The sequence below is a fragment of the Montipora capricornis genome, chromosome 13, assembly GCF_036669925.1.
Source record: "Montipora capricornis isolate CH-2021 chromosome 13, ASM3666992v2, whole genome shotgun sequence".
Taxonomy (NCBI): domain Eukaryota; kingdom Metazoa; phylum Cnidaria; class Anthozoa; order Scleractinia; family Acroporidae; genus Montipora; species Montipora capricornis.
Window position 1 is genome coordinate 14,784,075 of NC_090895.1, and position 20,374 is coordinate 14,804,448.

The following is a 20,374-nucleotide window of genomic DNA, read 5'->3' on the forward strand; positions in this document are numbered from 1 at the left end:
TTACTGTCCTTCAAAAAATGGAAGAAAACGACTGTTTTGCTGTCTAATATCCTTGGCTCGAAGTCTTTCTATAGAGCAAGCACTGGGACACACAATATCAACCTCAAATTCCCCACTTCTCTGTTTTAGTAATAAACTTTCCCGGCCTCTGGCAAGACAAAGTGTTAAATACCCAGGGGGGAGGGGTGTTGAACCCTAGATTTAGGTGGCAAATAAATTCTTGAAATTCTGAGAGTATACTAGTCTTTGAGTCTTGTATCACAAGCCTGTGGCCGTGAAGTTAATTTCTAAAAACATGAACAATCCGTCCTTTGCCATTGTTTTGAAAATGCTATTCTTGTGGCACTAGTATGTGTAGTTGAATCTGAAGTCCCAAATAAAACTTGGAATTGATCTGTTTTTCAAATCAGTGTGGCTCCATTGCATTTGGCCCAGATCAAAATCCATCCAAAGGGCTCAGTTATGGCCCACTTCAAAACTTTGTGTACTTTCACCCCCTGAAAACTACCACAAAATCTGCTTAATGTCACCCATTCCTATAGTTTGCATGTTTCTTGCACACCTTTGACTCTACCCTGCTTTCCTTCCCTGTAGTGTATGTTTGGAGTGGAAGTAAGTATGACAGCGGATTATCCAGTCAGTCCCTTGGTGTGAAGAATGCATGCACTGAACCTTGCTGCCACTGGTACTTCTGAGCACTGGGCTGGTTCTTACCTGTCCTCCCACTCACGTCACCTTATCCCATAGCTCTCAATTAAAAGGAAAAAGAATTTTAAATCACCTTCCCTGCTTGAACTATAGGTGAACAGGCAAATCTGATGAATGGTTGGGATGCTGATTAATCTTGGTTTTATTTTTTTACATGTACGTCATCTGCACAAAACACTGACCCCTGTCTCACTGAAATTCTGTTTCCTTGTACAGTGATGATAGAAGATGTCTAAAGAGCAAGGTCAGAAGCCAGTAAAAGATGTTCTGCGGGACGTCGTGTTGGAAGTATACCAAGGGAAGAAAAAGAAACGTGAACGTTCTGGTATTTTTTTTCTATGTACTGGTTCATTATGGGAAAGATATCTTGATGACAATCATGGTGCATGGTTAAGTAGATTGAGATAATTTTCAAGGCTGTTATAATTCAGTGCAACCATTGCATTGGGCAAGATATCTTGATGACAATCATAGTTTTACAAAATAATATGATTTTGGTTTAAAATGAACAAACACACTTTGCAAGTGTGAGATGTAACCTTTCTACCTAAAAGGAAATCATTCGCAATTCATTGTCAAGGAGAAATTTTGCATGTTTTGGATTAGGATTGTCTCAGCCTGACAGGAGATAATGTTGTTTGTTTTCCAATAGATCCTGACCAGGCAGCTGCGGGAACAAGCACAAGCAATGATCAGGAACAAGGTATTATTGATACTTGTAATCACTGTAAGGAGTTGTCTGAAATTCAAATTTTGGGTGGGAGTCTCTTTCAAGCACAGGACTGAGTACCATTTTCTAGCTTACCAGACTTTATAGCGGTTGTAGGAATCTTTCCAAATCTTCTCTATCCAAATAATATAAAATCAGCAGTTGGTAATTGGTGTAACATGTGACGTATTTTAATTTATTACGATAAGTAAGTAATTTTAATTTTACTATTGGTGCTTAGAGATGTTGTTATGCAGTACATGTATATCCAAATTTGCATGATAGCATGAAGGATGGCTGCATAGGACTTCTGCACTGAAACACAGCCATCTATGAGTTGAGAAGATGCAAATGGCAAAGTTATGTTTCGAAAATGCACGAAACATCGATGCTAAACAAATAGCGACATGCACATGCGCAATTCACCTTTGTTTCAAAGAGCCATTGTTATGCAAATGAAATGGCAGTCAAATATAACCATGTCCAGACCCAGGTCAAACCTCTTCCTTCTTTGTGCTATTGCTCAAGGTAAGCGCATGTTTCTTTTCTTACTTTATTTAATCCTTACAAGCGAGGGTCTTAAGTGTCTTGTCAGGTTGCGATTATGTCCCGCAAAATGCAGAGTTCCAGTATAGAGTCCTCTTTTACCCCAAGTCAAGAGAAAATGAGGGGACAGAGAGGGAGGCTCAAGGCGTTGGCCGGGATATGTTATGTCCACGAAAGTTATTTTTAGACGATCGGAAAACTTTGTTCTAGGGGATGTCTTTATTCCGAGACGCTCGCATGCAGTCTTGCTTCGCTCTCAGGTTCTTAGTGAAAAGAGAAAATGATGGCGCACGTGGAAGGCTTATGAATATATCTTTTCTTTCAAACATCGGACCGAGGTTGGCCCGTATGCGGACGTCTCGGAAGACTTCCACTCGTCTAATAATAACTTTCGTGGACATGACATATCCCAAGGGCTGGACCGGGAGTCTCCTTCTCTGTCCCCTCATTTTCTCTTGCCCAAGTCTATTCAAACATCAAAGGGAAGGTGCTGACAATGAAGAAGCATCGCTGCTGGCAATGGCGAAATCACTGAACAAGCCAAGTCTGCTCTGTTCAGCAAAGATGCTTTGCTTTTACGGTATAATCATCTTGGAATTAGCAGCATAAATTGACCGAATTTGTTGAATTCTTATTGATTCTTGACTTGGGACCTGAGTCAAAACGTGCTCGACATTTTGACCCCACTGAATTACATTGTACTCGATTGGGACTTATCAAGCCGTGAAACTGAAACAGTAGATTCTGAAGAGAGTGACGTCCCACTGTCCATTTGGGATGTGAGTGGTACGAAACTTCCAAAAGTGCTAGATTTTCTGTTTAAGCGAGTAAGCAAAATCATTTACCTCAAAACCGATAGAGGAGAGAATGCAGTCTCTTGGGGAGAAGTATCACACACCTGAGAGTTGCAAAATGATGTAAATTATGTTCATCCACACGTGGATATATCACTTTGGAACGAACTGTCCCACTGTCTTGAGAAGACTGCACAGGTGCTTGTCACGTTCAAAAAAGGAACTCCTAGACCCCAAATATCTTCTGGGTCCTCTGTTCGACGTCATCTCTGTCATCGCAATGCTGGCTTTCAAGCGTTATTGAAGAGTTGAGAATGTCTGAAACCTGAGTTGATCAAGGGTTTCAACCTTTCAGGCTAAATTGCCAGCCAGTGTATTATTAGTACTATTGTCGGTGGCACTTACAACGACCACTTGTCTTTGTAAGAATATTGTGTTTTGGTTTGGAATTTCTTCGTTTGACAAGCAGCACTGTAGACTGTACCACTCCTAGTTGCCCCAAGCAGCAGAGCTCAGGTATCTTCTGTATTAAAAATTATCGTTTGGCGTGTAGTCAACACATCCGTATTTGTGCTTTTCGCCACTCTGTTCTGTGTACTGTAATCGTTATAGCTATTTTGTTAGCTTTAGACATGTCGTCCAGATTCTTAGACAGATCGTCGGCCAAGAGGAGCTCTGAAATTGAAGTCCACCATGCACACAAGGACTTGATGAATGGTCCAAGATCACATCTGATCCCCGGATTTTACTGACGATGAAGGGGTTATCCCCTCGGATAAGAGACAACTCCGAGGCAATAAAAGCTCCAACGCAACGCATTCTTTCCTCTGATCAGTGTGTTTTAATCCAATCTGAGGTCGGAATGTTAACAATTTGGCTCGAGAGATATAGCAGTGCTGTATTTCTGCGGTGCACCTACCAGGCCTGAAGGATAATAGAGTGGACTTGAGTTTGAGTCACTTCAACGACAGAATTGAGTTGAGTCCATCCTGCCGTTTTTGCGTGGCTTACTCACTTACTTACTGGGTATGCCTGATTCCCAGAGTCCCAGTGCACGAAAGGAGGGAAAACCTACCACTTTCACTGATGATCACGCCTTTGTGGCCTTCCCAGTCATGGTACCCGACAATGTTAGGAATGTGAATCACCTGCCTGATCCTGCTTCCCAGATGGCTGAACCAACTAATCCTGCGTCACAAAAAATCGATTACTTCCACTACGAAATCAACTCCAGGTAGACTCCTGGACTGTATCAGAGAACAGCTCAATTGTCAAGAAATCTCAACTGGGTCTACGGAAGTTATCAGCGAATCCTGCTATACAGGCACAGAGAAACCGTGCAACCCAGTCAGGCGTGCATTGTGTAGCTGTTGCAGTCTGAAATCGCCGGATATTTTTTAAGCCCCTGTAGAGGATTACCTGAATTTTCCCTACTGAATATACGTTGACAGCAAAACCTACGCAACACTTAACAGTCAGCATTGCCAGCCTCTATTGAATTAGTCACTGGTCGCACGATTGCAAGGCATCAGTTTCTGTCAGGTTTTATGAAGGGAGTCTTCATGGGAAGGCCTCCTCAATCTAAATACTGCACGACCTGGGATGTTGGCGTTGGGGTCACGGTTTACCTGAAATCCCTCTCACTTTATTCATCACTTAAACTGAAGGAATTGAGACTGAAGGTAGTCTCCCTATTGGCCCTGTCTAATGCCCGCTGTTGGCATACCAACAGTGGCGTGCAACACCTTTGCATCGTGAGGAAAGAAAGTCCTAGGCCATTGTTCTAAAGTAGGAGGTCATATGGTCCCATTTATAACTATTCTAACTCAGATGCGACTTGCAACTTTATGGCTCTTTCTATCTAGCTCAGTGACAATGTCCATGCACAGCCTGGGCCTTATTCTACTGATACCCAGAAGATTCCAGTAAGGTGTACAATTTATCGTCATGTCTAGAGACCAACAGCCCGTGGGATTGACTTGTCAGCCGTCATAAATGTTCTTTCCAATTGTGTGAACTATCAACAATCAAAAAAAAAAAATCTTTCCATTCCATTCCAGTTAGATTGTGTAACAAGCGACGCATTACACAAAACACTCCTTCACGTGTGCTTGTTTCAGTCTGTTGCGTCAACAATAGTGCTGGAATAAAGAGTGTGATCTGTTTGCGCCTTTTGATCTCAATGTTAGATCCTCTGGTAATAATGCATTGGCGATTAAATCGTTCACTGTGGATAGTGATATTGATGTTTTGGCACTAACTGAAACAGGGTTTCACGATGATAAGTACCATGTAGTGTGGAGGCAGTGTGGCCCAGTGGTTAGGGTGCTTGCCTTGAGACCCGTTCTGACCACTCGTTGAATTTGATCCTGGTAGTCCCTGGTTCAACTTCCCGGCTGCACTTGTAAATAGCCAACTGGTTTGCCTCCGGCCAGTTGGGATTCTTAACAGTTGTTGTTGTGTTCTGTCGTTTCGTTGATTGTGTTTCATTGGCCCTGAAAAGCCCCTATGGGGAGCGGTCAATTAAGTATGTATTGTATTGTATTATTTATTGAATATGGGTACCCTGTGTCTTACTGGATAGAGATTAATATTCCTTCACAATCCTGGAGCGGTGGGGAGGGTTAGGGGTGTTGGTGTACTATTCAAAGGTACTCTTCGGAGTAACAATCTCATCTGTGATACACGTCAGACTTTCGAACTCATGGACGTGCGGTTTCAGTAGTCATTTACGTGTGTTTGTCATCTATGGGTCACCTGAGTCAACTTATGCGCTGTTTTATGAAGAGTTCTCGCGGCTACTGGAGACCACCCTAGCTTAGCACCCAGGTCCTATAATTTTCATTGGTGATGTCGACTTTCATGTTGATGATCCAAATGACTATTATGCTAGAGGGTTTGCTAATATCCTTGGAGCTTTTGATCTTAAACAGCATATTAGAGGCATTACACACAAGGATAACCACACCCTTGGCCTTGTTATCACTAGATGTGATGACTCTCTTGTACAAAATATAAGGGTTTGTGATCCTGCTATTTCGAATCATCGAGCTATATCCATTGCAGTCTACTCCTGAAGAAACCTGTGCTTGCTAAGAAAACTGTTCAAACCATAGACTGCAGTCTATTGACATGAATAGTTTCTCCGAAGACCTCATGGAGTCGCCATTGTTTACTCAGGTCTGTTCGAAGCGTGCTTGAGTTTCAACAAAATGAGCCCCAAAATCAGCAAAAAAATGTGACACTGATGAATAATAATGTAGCTGCTATTTCGAAAACGATGGAATTACCTGGTGATAAATAACCTCGTCTTGGAGACTAATTTTTTTACTTTGCAGATACAATGGTCAACCTCAAGAGTTGTGCTATTGTGATCTTTGTTTTAAATTCGCTCATTTTTTGTCAAACTTTATAACACTTGAAAGAAAAAGAAAACTAACGAAAACAAAAACATTTGACACAGATGCTTCACTGTTTCGCGAGTAAACACGCCGCGCTAACTTTATCACAGCGCCCGCTGAATTTGATGTCACTTTCGGTTTTGCGATTTACTTGTTCAGCCAAAAGTAGAATAACAAAAATGAACGTAGCAAAAATTAATGTTGTTTTCATGTAGTACATTTTGTGCTGATGGCAAAATAATTTATTCTCGATCGACCGTCCTGAAAACCGTGATCGACCGTCCTAAAAACTGTGTATCAATATTTATTTACTTTTGCATCAATCTTTGTTTTGCATTAGGCAAGCTAACAAAATCTGTACCTTGCTTAGTTCGCATTTTTGAGGGTTACAACAGAATTTTTGGTCCTATGCTTCTGTTGCAAACTGGTATATTTTTTAGGTCACCCATTCAGATACTAACCTCCCCGGACAGAGGTTACCTTCAGTGAACTCTTGTATTTCAAAGCTGATCAACATGTCAGCCCAGAAGCCAATGTTTCACGATTCCATTTTATTTTCTTCAATCTTTCTGAGTTCAGTACTTTGTTAGTAACCACATGTCTCCTCAGGGTGTTATTTACTTAAGACTTCTACCATGGCACTACAATGATATACAATACCTGAACAATATTGTGTACTATTAGAGTTACATATTACGCAAAGACAACTTGAATCTCCTGGAAGACAAAACGCAGCTCAATTGACAATATGGAATAAAGCGCTGTGTTACTGCACTACCACACGTGAGCAATGCGTGCCTATTTTTTCTAAACAGGACAAAAACTTCTGACAAATGATTAATAGGCCGGTAGCCAGGTTTATAACCTCAGAATAGATCTGTTTCGTCCTATGAACGTGTGAGCCAAAGGGCCTGTGCTGGTGCGACTTCGGGGTGACCCCTTAAATGGTCTTAATGACCCCCGAATTGAAAACATTGACTGGAACGCTGCAGTTCAATACCACCAAACTCAGTCCCTTCTGTTTTTGAAAAAACACTTACCACAGGCAACCCAGTGTACGCTCACGGAGTGTCTAGTTGATTGATAAACCTAAGTGTTTAGCCATCAGACCGTCTGCTTCATGGTGTAAGCCTGAAGTGACAGAGAATAAAAGGAAGAGACGGTGCCTGGAAAGGAAATGGCTTTCTCCTGGTCTACTGATTGATCATGAAAACTACGTGTTCCAGTGTAGCGTCGTCAACAACCTTATTGATTGTTCAAAGTCATCCTACTACACTTCTATTATCCAGGCTCACTCTAATGATCAAAAGTTCACTCGGCATGTCTTGATCCATCATCTGGACGCCATCCTATTTGCCATGATGTTCTCCGCTACAGAACCTACTCAAGGTCACTTAGGTCAACCTCCCAGAAATTTATGCAGGTGGACCGCACATAAAAAAAATTATATGGTGATAAGGCCTTTTCTAACGCAGGCAGGCCCGCAGCTCTGGAACGAGCTCCTTTTACACATTAGGTTGTCTGACAGTGTTAGTAGTTTTAAGAGGGTCCTTAAGACCCGCTTATTTTTTTTAATTATTTTAATTTTGCGGATTTTCTTTAATAGTTTTGTGATTTATTTATGACATTGTTAATTGAATTAGAAATTAATACATTGTATGGTAATAAATTACAGCTATAAAGATTGTAAAGGTTTCCCCCCTTTCTGCGCACAATTGACACATAGGATTAGGTGACACATTGTCATTGTCAATCCAATTCTTGATCTGGTTTGTTCTTAGCACCTAATCTTGTGCTACAGTAAGGAGTCCTTCAGTTTCTCTCCTTTTAGGCGGTGCCTTTCTGTTCTTACCTCTTGCTTTGCCTGGCCTTAATCCAATATTCTTTCCTCTCAGCAACCTTTGACTTCTAGGAGATATGTCCAGGTTTGACCCTAATTAGATGCACGCGAATTTCGATAAGCGTCACGAAGTGTCCCCTTGCTCTTCTAGCCAACTTCAAAATCACTTGTGTCTCAGAATACAGACAATTTATGTCATAAAGCGTCCTCGAAATGCTGCTCTTTGAGTAAGGATAAACTGCCGCATTTACCCTAAGCTAAAAATAACGCTAACCTTTACCCTTACCTTCTTGTTGTAAATAGGTAGCAAATGCTTAGACTTAAAGGGACATTTCGTGTTGGATGTCAAAATTGGGCGTGCATCTAATTAGGGTCAAACCTGGACATAAGTTTCTTTTCTGCATTTGCAACAGACGCTATATTCTTTTTCGTTACGGATGCGAGGGGTTTTTGTTTTCGCTTCTTTTGACCATTGCCAGAGTGCTTAGTGAGCCATAGGTTTCGTGACAACCTTTAAAGCTGATATTTCTGTTCTGTTTTTGTAAACATCTGCAATAAAGCGAAGCCCGTTTTAAACTGAATATTCCGTTCATCGGCAAATAAATATGGTATTCCATCTACAAGAACAAATAATTCATACTATCTGCTACAATCACGGTCATAAGTCGTTGGAACACCCACCCCCTTTCCCCCGTTCAATGTTGCATAGCGCAATGCACCCAAACTAACTGTTCAGTACGTTTTAGTTTCTAAGCAACAATGTTGCATAGCGCAATGCACCCAAACTAACTGTTCAGTACGTTTTAGTTTCTAAGCAACAATGTTGCATAGCGCAATGCACCCAAACTAACTGTTCAGTACGTTTTAGTTTCTAAGCAACAATGTTGCATAGCGCAATGCACCCAAACTAACTGTTCAGTACGTTTTAGTTTCTAAGCAACAATGTTGCATAGCGCAATGCACCCAAACTAACTGTTCAGTACGTTTTAGTTTCTAAACAATGTTGGATAGCGCAATGCACCCAAGCTAACTGTTCAGACGTTTTAGTTTCTAAAGAACATCGAAAGGTGGGAGAGGGAGGGATGCTCAATTAATTCCGTCAGTGTACCAACAATGTGTCACTGATTGTAGGTCTTAGTTTTCGCTGTTAGTGCGCGCTTTTCTGAAAACTAAGACCCCCAATGTTTCTTCTCTGTTGCCAACTTCAAAATAATTGGTGTGCAATGCTCTTCGTGCAACAGACGCTCTATAAGTTCTATTTTCGTTTGTACCCTTTGCAAGGTCTTGGCATTATTATGGGACGATTTCTCCAAAAAATGAAGCAGAAAAGGCAAATTGCTTTGGCAATGCCAATGACAAATAGCATCTCAGCAACAACCCCATCCCAAGTCATTACATTATGGAGACACCATTACACCACACAGGCCGACCGTTGTACTAGTAAATTGCAAAGAAACTATTTTTCCGAAATCACAATACCAGTAATTTCTTTGCCAGAACTCGTTTTTGGCAGGCCACTTTTATAGGAAATCACAGTTGACTATGAGCCTGCGCCGAATTCGGGAATGAAATCTTGAGTACCAATTCCGTTGCATTTATACTTAGTGATTCGCGAACTGGTATTTTGAATTTTCTGTGTTTTCGTGAACTGAATAAAGTTAATCTGCTGTGAACTGTTTCGTACTTAAAATTGGCCGAAATCATGGCATGTTCGGAAAAAATAAAAATAAAAAACCAATTTAAGGAATGAAACTCGTCAGATTCTCCTGTATTCCCTAAACGTGACAAAGCACCACTTATTAGGGTAACAATTTCTCCTCAGTTGTTTAAAGACCTTGACAGTTAGAGAGAGGTGAGAGAAAGAAATCGAGAGTTGTATGAACGCAGTGCATTCGCTAGTGCCACCGGAGTAACAATTTTTGTTTCAGGGTACTAGCATACGGCTAAATGAAACGAAGAAAGACTGTTCAGCACACTGAGAATTGTAGGCCTATCTCACTTTTATCTGTTGTATCAAAAATAATGGAACGATGTGTATTTAATGGAATCAAAGATGGCGTGTGTCGCTTAATTCAGAGGCGTCAGCATGGATTCAGGCCGCTCGTGTGTGACTCAACTTGTTGAAGTCCTTGACATCATTGGCTCACAGTTAGACAACGGGCGTCAAATAGACACTGTGTATCTTGACATGTCAAAAGCGGTTGACAGAGTCAGTAATCGAAAGCTGATTAATAAGTTACGCCAGTATGGTTTCGGCGGGAACATCTTACAGTGGCCCGTATCCTATCTCACCAATCGGAACCAACACGTCACCGTTCCTGGGGGGTCTCGACTAGCCTACCGGTGACTTCGGGGGTCCCTCAGGGTTCAATACTTGGCCCTATGCTCTTTCTCCTATTTGCGAATGACCTGCCCGATTCTGTTACGTCGGGCAGCGTTGCCACATTCGCTGATGACACCAAAGTATTCAAGGTAATAAACTCTTTCGATAATGTATCAGACCTTCAGTCGGATTTGAACCGGCTTGGGTCTTGGGCGGACAACATGGGAATGAAATTCAACAGCAAAAAGTGTAAGGTACTGCATATCACTCAGAAGTGCAAACCCCTTGAGAGCGCCTACCATCTAGGTGGCTCATGCACCATTAGCTTGCACTAAGATTGAGAAAGACCTTGGTGTTTGGATATCAGACCATCTCTCCTGGTCCAAACAAGTCTCTGAAGCATGTTCCAGGACACTAGGATTTGTCAGGAGAAATTCAAGAACTATCAGGAACGCAAGAATAAGACGCACCATGTACCTTGCTCTCATCCGACCACTCCTTGCATACGCAACTCAGGTGTGGGTCCCGCAGATGAAGGAGCACATTCGACAAGTCAAGCGGATCCAGAGACGAGCGACCAAATTCATGCTAGGGCTACTGTTTCGATGTGAACAAGCTTACAAGGATAGACTCTTAAAACTGAATCTATTGCCATTAACATACTGGCAAGAGTATTTAGAATTAACTTTCTTTTGTAAGATAGTTAACGGGCGTGTTGACTTTGACCAATCAGTTTCACCTAAAATTCGCTCTGCCCGGCCTACTAGATCCACAATTTCTTCAGCTTCAGTGCTATTTCTCTACCGTGAATGTAAAACCACTACTTTCGAAAAGTTTTTTTTGGTCGGATCAACCCGCATATGGAACGCTCTAACTAACTGTCTGGATGGTAGTAGCTACTCTGATCTTGCCTCTTTTCGTAGTGCTTTACTTCAGTATTTCTTTACTACTCTTTCTGTAAATTATGACCTTGAAGCACCGAAAACGTGGAAATCTATCTGCTTAAATTGCAACATAGCCAGAAGCTTTGTTACAAATATCACATGCTGGGTCCGCAGTAATTGGCCTTAGCTCTTGCGGTATCCCTCTCCATGTATTTATTTATTTGTATTTTCAGCTTCTGTATTCTTGTAATGTTTACTGGACAAACCTAATAAATTAAATTAAATTAAATTTGTTTCTGTGATTCGAAGTCCAGTTGCTGATCACCTGAGAGGTGTTTATTCCTGACAAAGATTTGGCTTTCAAAGTATACAAAGCGCGATGCTCACTGGCTCACCCCTTATTTTACTTTTTACAGAAACACTGCAGCAGTTGAAGTCGCAGGGAGACAGTTCAGATACTAAACTTGGAGAGATTGAAGGTACAGTCCAGACTCGCCGCTGATAAACTATGAGATGGATTGACAGAAACTGCTAGAAATCTTAGAAAGCTATTTAAAATGTTCACACATTCATTAGTTTTGCATTTACTAAGATCAACTTAGGTAGAGGATATTTTAATACCTTTAGATGAAATTCAGTTAGAAACTTGCCACCTTTCAAGGCATCATATATAGTACTACTTTGAAACTATCACAAACTCGCAATTAGACTAAATAACTGTGTACTTTTTGTACATCATTTTTAACCTCCAAGTATGCTGTGGTGGGGGAAGGGTGTATCATCATTGGAGTTTAGAGAGCGACTTAGACAGTTGCAAAAAAAATGCTGGCCTCAACGGGAGTAACAGTTATGACCGTCCCATAGCACTGCAGTGCTCTACTCTACTAGTCTCAACTCGCAACTCACCAACTCCCACTGAGATGGCTTGCAAGATCAGATGCTTGTAGGATACTCCCAGGGTCATGGGTTCAAGTCCAGCTCAGGCCTGGAATTTTTTCAGGCTAAAGAAGGTCCAACTGCCATTGTCATCTTAAAACAAAGGAGCCCATGCATGTTGAAGTAGAGGCCTGTGTGGAAATCTTGCCAAGTGCTCCAGTGTTAACATGTCAATGCTGAGGCAGTCTCTATCTTTTTTTTATGAATATATTTCATGTCAAGTCCTCTTCATTCATCTTTGTTTGCTTTTTGTTCTTGGTAATTAATTAGAGGTCATATAGTTTACCTTTCACCCCTCTTTGTACATATTAGTGTGCTCCTTATTAACATTTCCTCTTTTATTTTATTTGTTTGATTAATATATTGATTGATTCGATTTCATTAAGACATCCTGAAGAGGCTTCTAACAGAACTAAAAACGACACATGGTGAGTTCATGTATTTTATGGACTTATTTGAGTTAACTGTGGGTAACTGAAGGGATCGAGCAGGAACCATTAAATTTTCTTTTTTTTCCTACAAAAGTTCTGCAAGGGTCACTTGCGTAATAACTGTTTCTTTCACTCCCAAAGAAATGCCAAAACCTTTGATGGACAAGCTGTGTGAGATGGAAGGTAGGTCCACTTGCAAATGGCTCTTATTTTATGAGTTTATGTGAATGTTTTTATTGCCGAATGACATACATGGTCGGAACAAAGTTTGACCATTTGCAGGTATTAATGCTGTTTTATTGGACAAATTAACTGAAAATTCAAACCTATTTAAGAAGCAAAACTCATCAGATTCTCCTGAATTCCCCAAACGAAAACCCAATTAAAGGCCCACGTTCACCCTACAGGCATTGCGTGCCGTGGAACAGCTTTCATATATTAAAACCCTGCTAAAGCTGAAATTAATCGTATCAGATCGCTTCGATATGCAATGTGAATTTCCATAACAAAAACAACACGAGCAGGCATTTGCATCATACACAAGCATGCATACGTCAATCAAAAACTTATGCTATCCGATTGGCTTCCTGAATAGAACGATAGGACAACAGTATCTTTGCGTGGCACTTGACAATGTGTCAATATCTTCTATCCATTTTCTAAGGAGGAAATTTCCCCTTAGTTGATTAAAACCCCGAGTGTTGGTCCAGCCAGAGTTAACCACACAACCTTCTGTGCCGAAGTACGATGCATATGTAACTGAGCCAAACGACCAACTTGCTTTTTTTTTTTGCAAGACTGCTTGTGCATTTTTCATTTTGTACAATGAAATAGCTCGTCAGAGTCATTAGCAGTCAACGTACTAACTTCTAAGTAAGGTAGACTTACGATTTTTCCCCGTAGCTTTCTTGTAAAAAGAAAGTCTAAAAGATGAGAGGAAACAATTCGATTTGTACGAACATAACTCATTCACCAGTGCTTCTCGAGTATCAATCCCGGCATATGAGCCTTAGCTAAATGACCCGATGGCAGCATTAGATTCCGTAGTTGCATGTAAAATCGCTGAGCACCCAGAAGCCATTTATTCCTGACAAAGATTTGAGTTCCAAAACATATCAAAAGTAATGCTCACTGGCTCACCCCTTCTTTTACCTTTTAAAGAAATGCTGAAGCAGTGGAAGTCGCAGGGAGACAGTCCGAATGCTAAGCTTGAAGAGATTGAAGGTAGAGTCAAGTTGGAATGTAACTCGCATAATTCATGTGATGGAGTGACATACGTTGCTAGAAATCCCACAAGGGTATCTAAAATGTGCACACATTCATAACTTTTGCGTCTACTAAGATCAACTTAGGTAGAGAGTATTTTACTTTTATTTTAATACCTCAAGCCATCTTTTGAGGCATCATTACAGTACTGCATTAGAAAGAGAAGCATTGACGCTGGTATCGCAAACTCACAATTAGCCAAAACAATGATGTATATTTCGTACACATAATTTTTAGCCTCCAAGTATTCTGTAAGAAGATCTATATTGGTGAAACAGGGAGAAGATTGGTGGACCGCTTTTGCGAACACCTACGAGGTGTGAAAAAATACGACAAAACGTCAAAACCAGTTGCGCGCCACTTTAGTCTTCCTAATTTGAGGCCTATCCTTACACCACGGGGACACAGAAAGCCCCAAAATCTCGAACAAAAATTCATCTTTCAACTAGGTACACGCTATCCGCATGAAATCAATGAACGCCTCTCATACCATTAATTTATTCACAAATTCATGTTACCATATTTCCACCAATGGCAAAGCTCCTCCACACCCTCATAAAAAGCAAACTAGAGGGGGACTTACAAAATGTAGACTGTTGCAACAGGGTTCACACGGTTATGAAAAGTCATGGATTTTAAAAATGCACTTTGCAGGCCTGGAAAAGTCATGAAATATTACTTTCTTTCCAGGCCTATGCCTTTGTGCTGAATAAAAATCTTGAATATCCTTTTTGAAATTGAATGAAAGTGTGTAGAAAAAACGCCAGTTGCACATGAAAAATGGAATGAGGTCATAAAAAAGTCGTTAAATTTCATTCCTCATTTTCAATGTGAACACTGTGCAAAGAAGACCTTGATAAAATTCTGTGAACTGGAGTCAAACCAATGAGTGTGCAATAGCGCTGCGATGCTCTACCATCTCTACCTGCATCAAAGATATAGTATGAACTCGCAACTCACCAACACCCACTGACATGGCTTGAGAGAGCCGATGATAGAGTAGTGTACAGTAGGAGAATCCCACGGTCAAGGATTCGAGTCCAGCTCAGAACTCGAATTTTTCAGGCAAAAAAGTGCAAATGCTATTGTCATCTTAAAACAAAAGAGCCCATGCATGTTGAAGTAAAGGCCTATGCGGTAATCTTGCAAATGCTTCAGCGTTGACGTGTTATTGACGAAGCAGTCTGCATGTTTTTTATGAGCGTATTTCATGTCAAGTCCATTTCATTCATCTTTGTTTCCTTTTTGTTCTTGGTAATTAGTTAAAGATTAAATGCTTTGCCTTTCACCCCTATTTGTACGTATTAGTGTACTCTTCATTAGCATTTTCTCTTTTATTTTATTGATTGGTTATTCGACTTCATAAAGACATCCTGAAGAGGCTTCAAACAGATGAAGGCAGCGGCAAAGGCACACTAAAAGAGACAAATGGTGAGTTTGTGCATTTTATTGACTTATTAAGATAACTGAGCGTGACCGAGGAGATCGAGCAAGAATCGTTTTATTTTTTTCTTGCACAAAGTTTTGCAAGGGTCACTTAATAGCTGTTTCTGTTATTCCCCAAGAAATGTCAAAAACGATGATGGACAAGCTGTGTGAGATGGAAGGTATGTCCACATGTAAATGGCTCTTATTTTGTGAGTTAATGTGAGTGTTTTTATCGGAAAATGACATACATGGTCGGAACAAAGTTTGACCATTTGCAGATATTAATGCTGTTTTATTGAACAAATTAACTGAAAATTCAAACTTATTGAAGAACCAAAACTCATCGGATTCTCCTGAATTCCCTAAATGAAAACCTAGTTAACAATTCAACACGAACAGCTTTTCCATGTGCTCCATACCCAAGTGTGCATACTGTACGGCAATCAAAAACTGCCACCCGATTCGCATCCTGAATACAAAGAAAAGGACAACAGTCCCTTTGTGTGATTCACCACTAACTGAGCGAAACGATCAACTGGGTGTTTTTGGCACTTCTTGCTCTTTTGTGCAAGACTGCTTGTGCATTTTTCATTTCATAGAATGAAATAGCTAGTGAGAGTCATCAGCAGTCAACCTACCCAATAGTAAGCAAGATAGACTTACGATTTTCCCGTAGCTTTCTTTGAATAAGAAAGTTTAACATAAGAGAGAAACTAAATTCGATTTGTACGAACAAACTTGTTTCGCTCGTGCTTCTTGAGTAACAGTTCCAGCATATGAGCGTGGCTAAATTACCCAAAGGCAGTGTTAGATTCAGTCAGAAACCCATCGGGGTTAAAACGTGCTAAGTGTTAAATGCTAAGTACCATATTTGGAAACCCCTCGCTCCAGTTAATTTTGCGCGAGAACATTAGTGGTATTGCATCACGGTGTTCTTGCGAACTGATTGGTTGAATGTTTCTCTCTTGTTGTTCCAAACACGGTACTTAGCAAATTGAATATTCAGAAGCTTGCTTCCCAGGACACAAGGGGCCGTTACACGTTTCAACCCTTATGGGTTTCTGATTCAGTAGTTCAATGTCCAATCGCTGAGCACCGGAAAACCATTTATTCTTGACGAAGGTTTGACAGTTTCAAAATACCAAAAAAGTAACGCTCAGTGGTTCATCCCTTATTTTACTATTTAAAGAAATGCTGAAGCAGTGGAAGTCGCAGGGACACAGTCCGAGTACTAAACTTGGAGAGACTGAAGGTACATTCAAGAATTGCATAATTCATGAGATGGATTCACAGAAATTGCTAGAAAAACCACAAGGGTATCTAAAATGTGCACACAGTCATAAATTTTGCATTTACTAAGATCTACTTAGGTAGAGGGTATTAAGCTCTTGATAATCAAAGGAACTTGCCATCTTTTGAGGCATCGATACAGTACTGCATTATAATGAGAGTATATTGATGCTGGTCACCAAATCGCAGTTAGTTTAAATATTTGTTATAATTGTATATTTTTTGGACATAATTTTTTAACTTCCAAGTATTCCGTGGTAAGGGGAAATGCATCATTATTTGTACTGAGTGGAAGCGAAAATGATCACTTGCAAAGAGGCAATGAAGACCTGAAAAAATTTCAGGTCTGAACCGGACTTGGACCTATGACCATGCGATTGCACTGCAATGCTCTACCATCTCAGATATCAGAGGTACATGTCTATAGTATGAACGCGCAACAGACTCACTTCCAGATGATTAAGAGATCAGATGATAGAGCTGCGTAGTACAATTGCATAGTCATGGGTTCGAGTCCAGTTCAGGACTGGAATTTATTTAGGCTTCCTTTGCAACTGCCGAACTTACTCTCTAAATTGCGATGGTCATTTGCACTTAGAGTCGTCATAACCCCAAGTTCAATTTATAAATGACTATCACATATTCCACTGGCAATTATAAGTACAGTGGACCTTATCAAAACTAAGGCGTAAGTATCATTGTCAAGTATCAGAAACCCATAAGGGATGAAACGTGTAACGCGCGTTCACAGCTTCCGAATATTCAGTGGGAACTGATTGGTTGAATGTTTCAGTGCTAAGTACCATATTTGGAAACCCCTCGCTCTTGTTGTTCCAAATATGGTACTTAGCAAATTGAATATTCAGAAGCTTGTTTCCCAGCACAGAAGGGGCCGTTACACGTTTCAACCCTTATGGGTTTCTGCAAGTATTCAACGCTGGGAGAACAACGGCGTTTTTATTTTCAAGTAATGACTTTCTCTCTTTCAGATGCTTTTGGGCCAGTGGCTGACTTTATCGACGTTATTCGACAACTCTACAAAGATCGTGAAGGATGGCTTTCACCATTCCCGTGGTGCGAAGAGTTTGGATTCCATCTTGACAACATTTTTACCCGGCTTAAAATGGTCAGCAGGAAAAAAGAACGAGGGGTAAAGACTGACTCCATTGTGAACATGTTGGAAATCTTCAAACCACACGAGGAACATTCACAACCCAAAAGAGTTTTGATTGAAGGACAACCAGGCATGGGAAAGACAACCTATTGTAACAAGGTTGCTTACGACTGGGCCAAGAACTGTAAAGCTGAAGATTCGTTTCCTGATTTCCAAGTGTTGCTGTTGTTGAAATGTAGAGACATCACCTCTGACTTATGGGAGACTATTGATGACCAGCTTTTACCGAAAGACATAAAGGAAGAAGAAAGAGAGAAGTTATTTACCTTCGTTCGGGACCATCAGTCAAAGGTTTTGCTGGTACTTGATGGATTGGATGAGTTGCCAAGCGATTATTTACCCTTCTATAAAGAAATCATTGAAGGGAGAATGCTTCCAAACTGTTACTTAGTGGTTACAGCTCGCTACAAAGATGGGATAAAAGTACGGAAATGCTGTGACACCCTGCTAGAGGTCGAAGGATTTACCAAAGACGCTGCTGAAGGTTTTATCTCCAGATATTTTAAAACCAATGAGCATCTGGCGAAAAAGCTCTTGGACAAGCTGGGCACAGACGCAAGCCTTAGCGGACTCACTGCAAATCCATTAAATACAGCACTTCTTTGCCTCCTTTGCGAAGACTTCCAAGGAGACTTGCCGAAAGGTAGAACTCTGCTTTACCACGAAATAGTGCAGTGTGTGCTGAGAAGGTATAGGAAAAAGAAAGAACTACCAAAAACAGACGAAGACCTAACACAATTATACCACGCTGAATTAAAGCATCTTGGTTCTATAGCATGGAATGGCTTGCTCAATGATGAGATGTATTTCGACGACAGTGCATTCCGAAATGGTACCAGCAACTTAATACCTGAATTGGGATTTCTGTCGGCTCAGGCTGGACGCAGCAAACGAAGACCGAGCTGCTGCTATGGGTTTCTCCACAAGAGCTTTCAGGAGTTCTTTGCTGCACTTTACCTCAGTTGCCAGCTTGTCGACGAGGAAAGTTATCCTGATGGCTTACTTGCTGACACAAGATATTTTAAGGAGTTTCACCAGGTGCTCTTGTTTACCTGTGGTATGTTGGCTCAACGGTCCGAGGCAAAAGCCATGGCACTTATGGCAAGTATAGCAAGTCAAATCAACCAATTAATTGAAGGGACAAAAAGTGATAACTATCTATGCACTGCATTGAATTGTATTAAGGAGAGTGAAAACGAACAGGGTACCTTTGGAAAAGAATTGGCGCGTTCTCTTGGTTCGCTTCTTGAAATTCAGCGTATTTCGGGGCCACACGGGATACGTGGCAGTGGCACTGCTATACTGGCTCACGCAATGGCAGCAAACTCAACGGTGACAGAGTTGACTTTGAAATACAATGGAATCGGCGACTCAGGTGCTGCTGCAATGGCTGAAGCAGTGGAAATCAATTCAACGCTGACAACCTTGCTTTTGGCTCACAATCGAATCGGTGAGTCAGGTGCTGCTGCTCTGGCTAAAGCAGTGGAAATGAATTCAACGCTGACAGAGTTGGATTTGTCTTACAATGGAATCGGTGCATCAGGTGCTGCTGCACTGGTTAAAGCAGTGGAAATCAGTTCAACGCTGACAGAGTTGCATTTGTCTGACAATGGAATCGGTGACTCAGGTGCTGCTGCATTGGCTAAAGCAGTGGAAATCAATTCAACGCTGACAAAGTTGTATTTGCTTAGCAATAAGATCGGTGACTCAGGTGCTGCTGCACTGGCTAAAGCAGTGGAAATCAATTCAACGCTGACAAATTTGATTTTGTCTGAGAATGGAATCAGTGACTCAGGTGCTGCTACTCTGGCTAAAGCAGTGGAAATCAATTCAACGCTGACAACCTTGCTTTTGGCTCACAATCGAATCGGTGACTCAGGTGCTGTTGCACTGGCTAAAGCAGTGGAAATCAATTCAACGCTGACAAAGGCGCATTTGTCTGACTGTACAATCGGTGACTCAGGTGCTGCTGCACTGGCTAAAGCAATGGAAATCAATTTAACGCTGACAAAGTTGCATTTGTCTGGCAATGAAATCGGTGACTCGGGTGCTGCTGTTCTGGCTAAAGCAGTGGAAATCAATTCGACGCTGACGCAGTTGTATTTGTCTCGCAATGAAATCGGTCACGCAGGTGCTGCTGCACTGGCTAAAGCAGTGGAGATCAATTCAACGCTGGCAGATTGGGATTTGCATTCCAATGAAATCGGTGACTCCGGAGCTGCTGCACTGGCTAAAGCAGTGCAAATCAATTCAATGCTGACCAAGTTGTGTTTGATTTTCAATAGAATCGGTGACTCAGGTGCTGGTGCACTGTCTAAAGCAATCGAAGTGACAGAGCCCTTTGGCCTAGTTGAACGTATTTTATACTAATCGTATTGGCCATTTTTAATTTGATCCTCCCTTGGAGTTAATCATTGGACCAAAGGTCAGAGCCGGAGAGAATTATTGCAATGTATTAGAATAACTAGCATCCTTTGAACGAGATTAATCCACCAAATCGGCTGACCCAGAATTATAACCAATTTAAATCCTGCGGAGTTAAGATTCTTTCTGTATTGTATTCGCATATAAATGATATCGAAATACCTGGAACAAAACGTTTTATTCTCAAAGGGTTTGAATTTTTAATGGAAACCCTTTAAAC

The 20,374-nt window shown here is 41.1% G+C and overlaps 1 protein-coding gene and 1 long non-coding RNA gene across 2 annotated transcripts; both read left to right on the forward strand.

The window, feature by feature from the left end:
* The first annotated feature begins 936 nt into the window (after positions 1-936).
* Positions 937-20,100, forward strand: LOC138030581 (NLR family CARD domain-containing protein 3-like). The gene is made up of 3 exons (XM_068878479.1): positions 937-1,033; positions 1,361-1,411; positions 17,546-20,100. Exons 1-3 carry the CDS (start codon positions 937-939, stop codon positions 20,098-20,100), a joined length of 2,703 nt encoding a protein of 900 aa, XP_068734580.1.
* Positions 13,731-15,434, forward strand: LOC138029184 (uncharacterized). The gene is made up of 3 exons (XR_011127836.1): positions 13,731-13,796; positions 15,207-15,269; positions 15,404-15,434. It is a non-coding gene; the product is annotated as an uncharacterized lncRNA (long non-coding RNA).
* Positions 20,101-20,374: the final 274 nt, after the last annotated feature.

Excerpts from the sequence above, each read along its gene's own strand:
- LOC138030581 (XM_068878479.1), top strand. The coding sequence starts at position 937 with ATGTCTAAAGAGCAAGGTCAGAAGCCAGTAAAAGATGTTCTGCGGGAC. Across the intron at positions 1,034-1,360 it reads AAAGAAACGTGAACGTTCTG|ATCCTGACCAGGCAGCTGCG; the intron begins GTATTTTTTTTC and ends GTTTTCCAATAG. Across the intron at positions 1,412-17,545 it reads AAGCAATGATCAGGAACAAG|ATGCTTTTGGGCCAGTGGCT; the intron begins GTATTATTGATA and ends TCTCTCTTTCAG.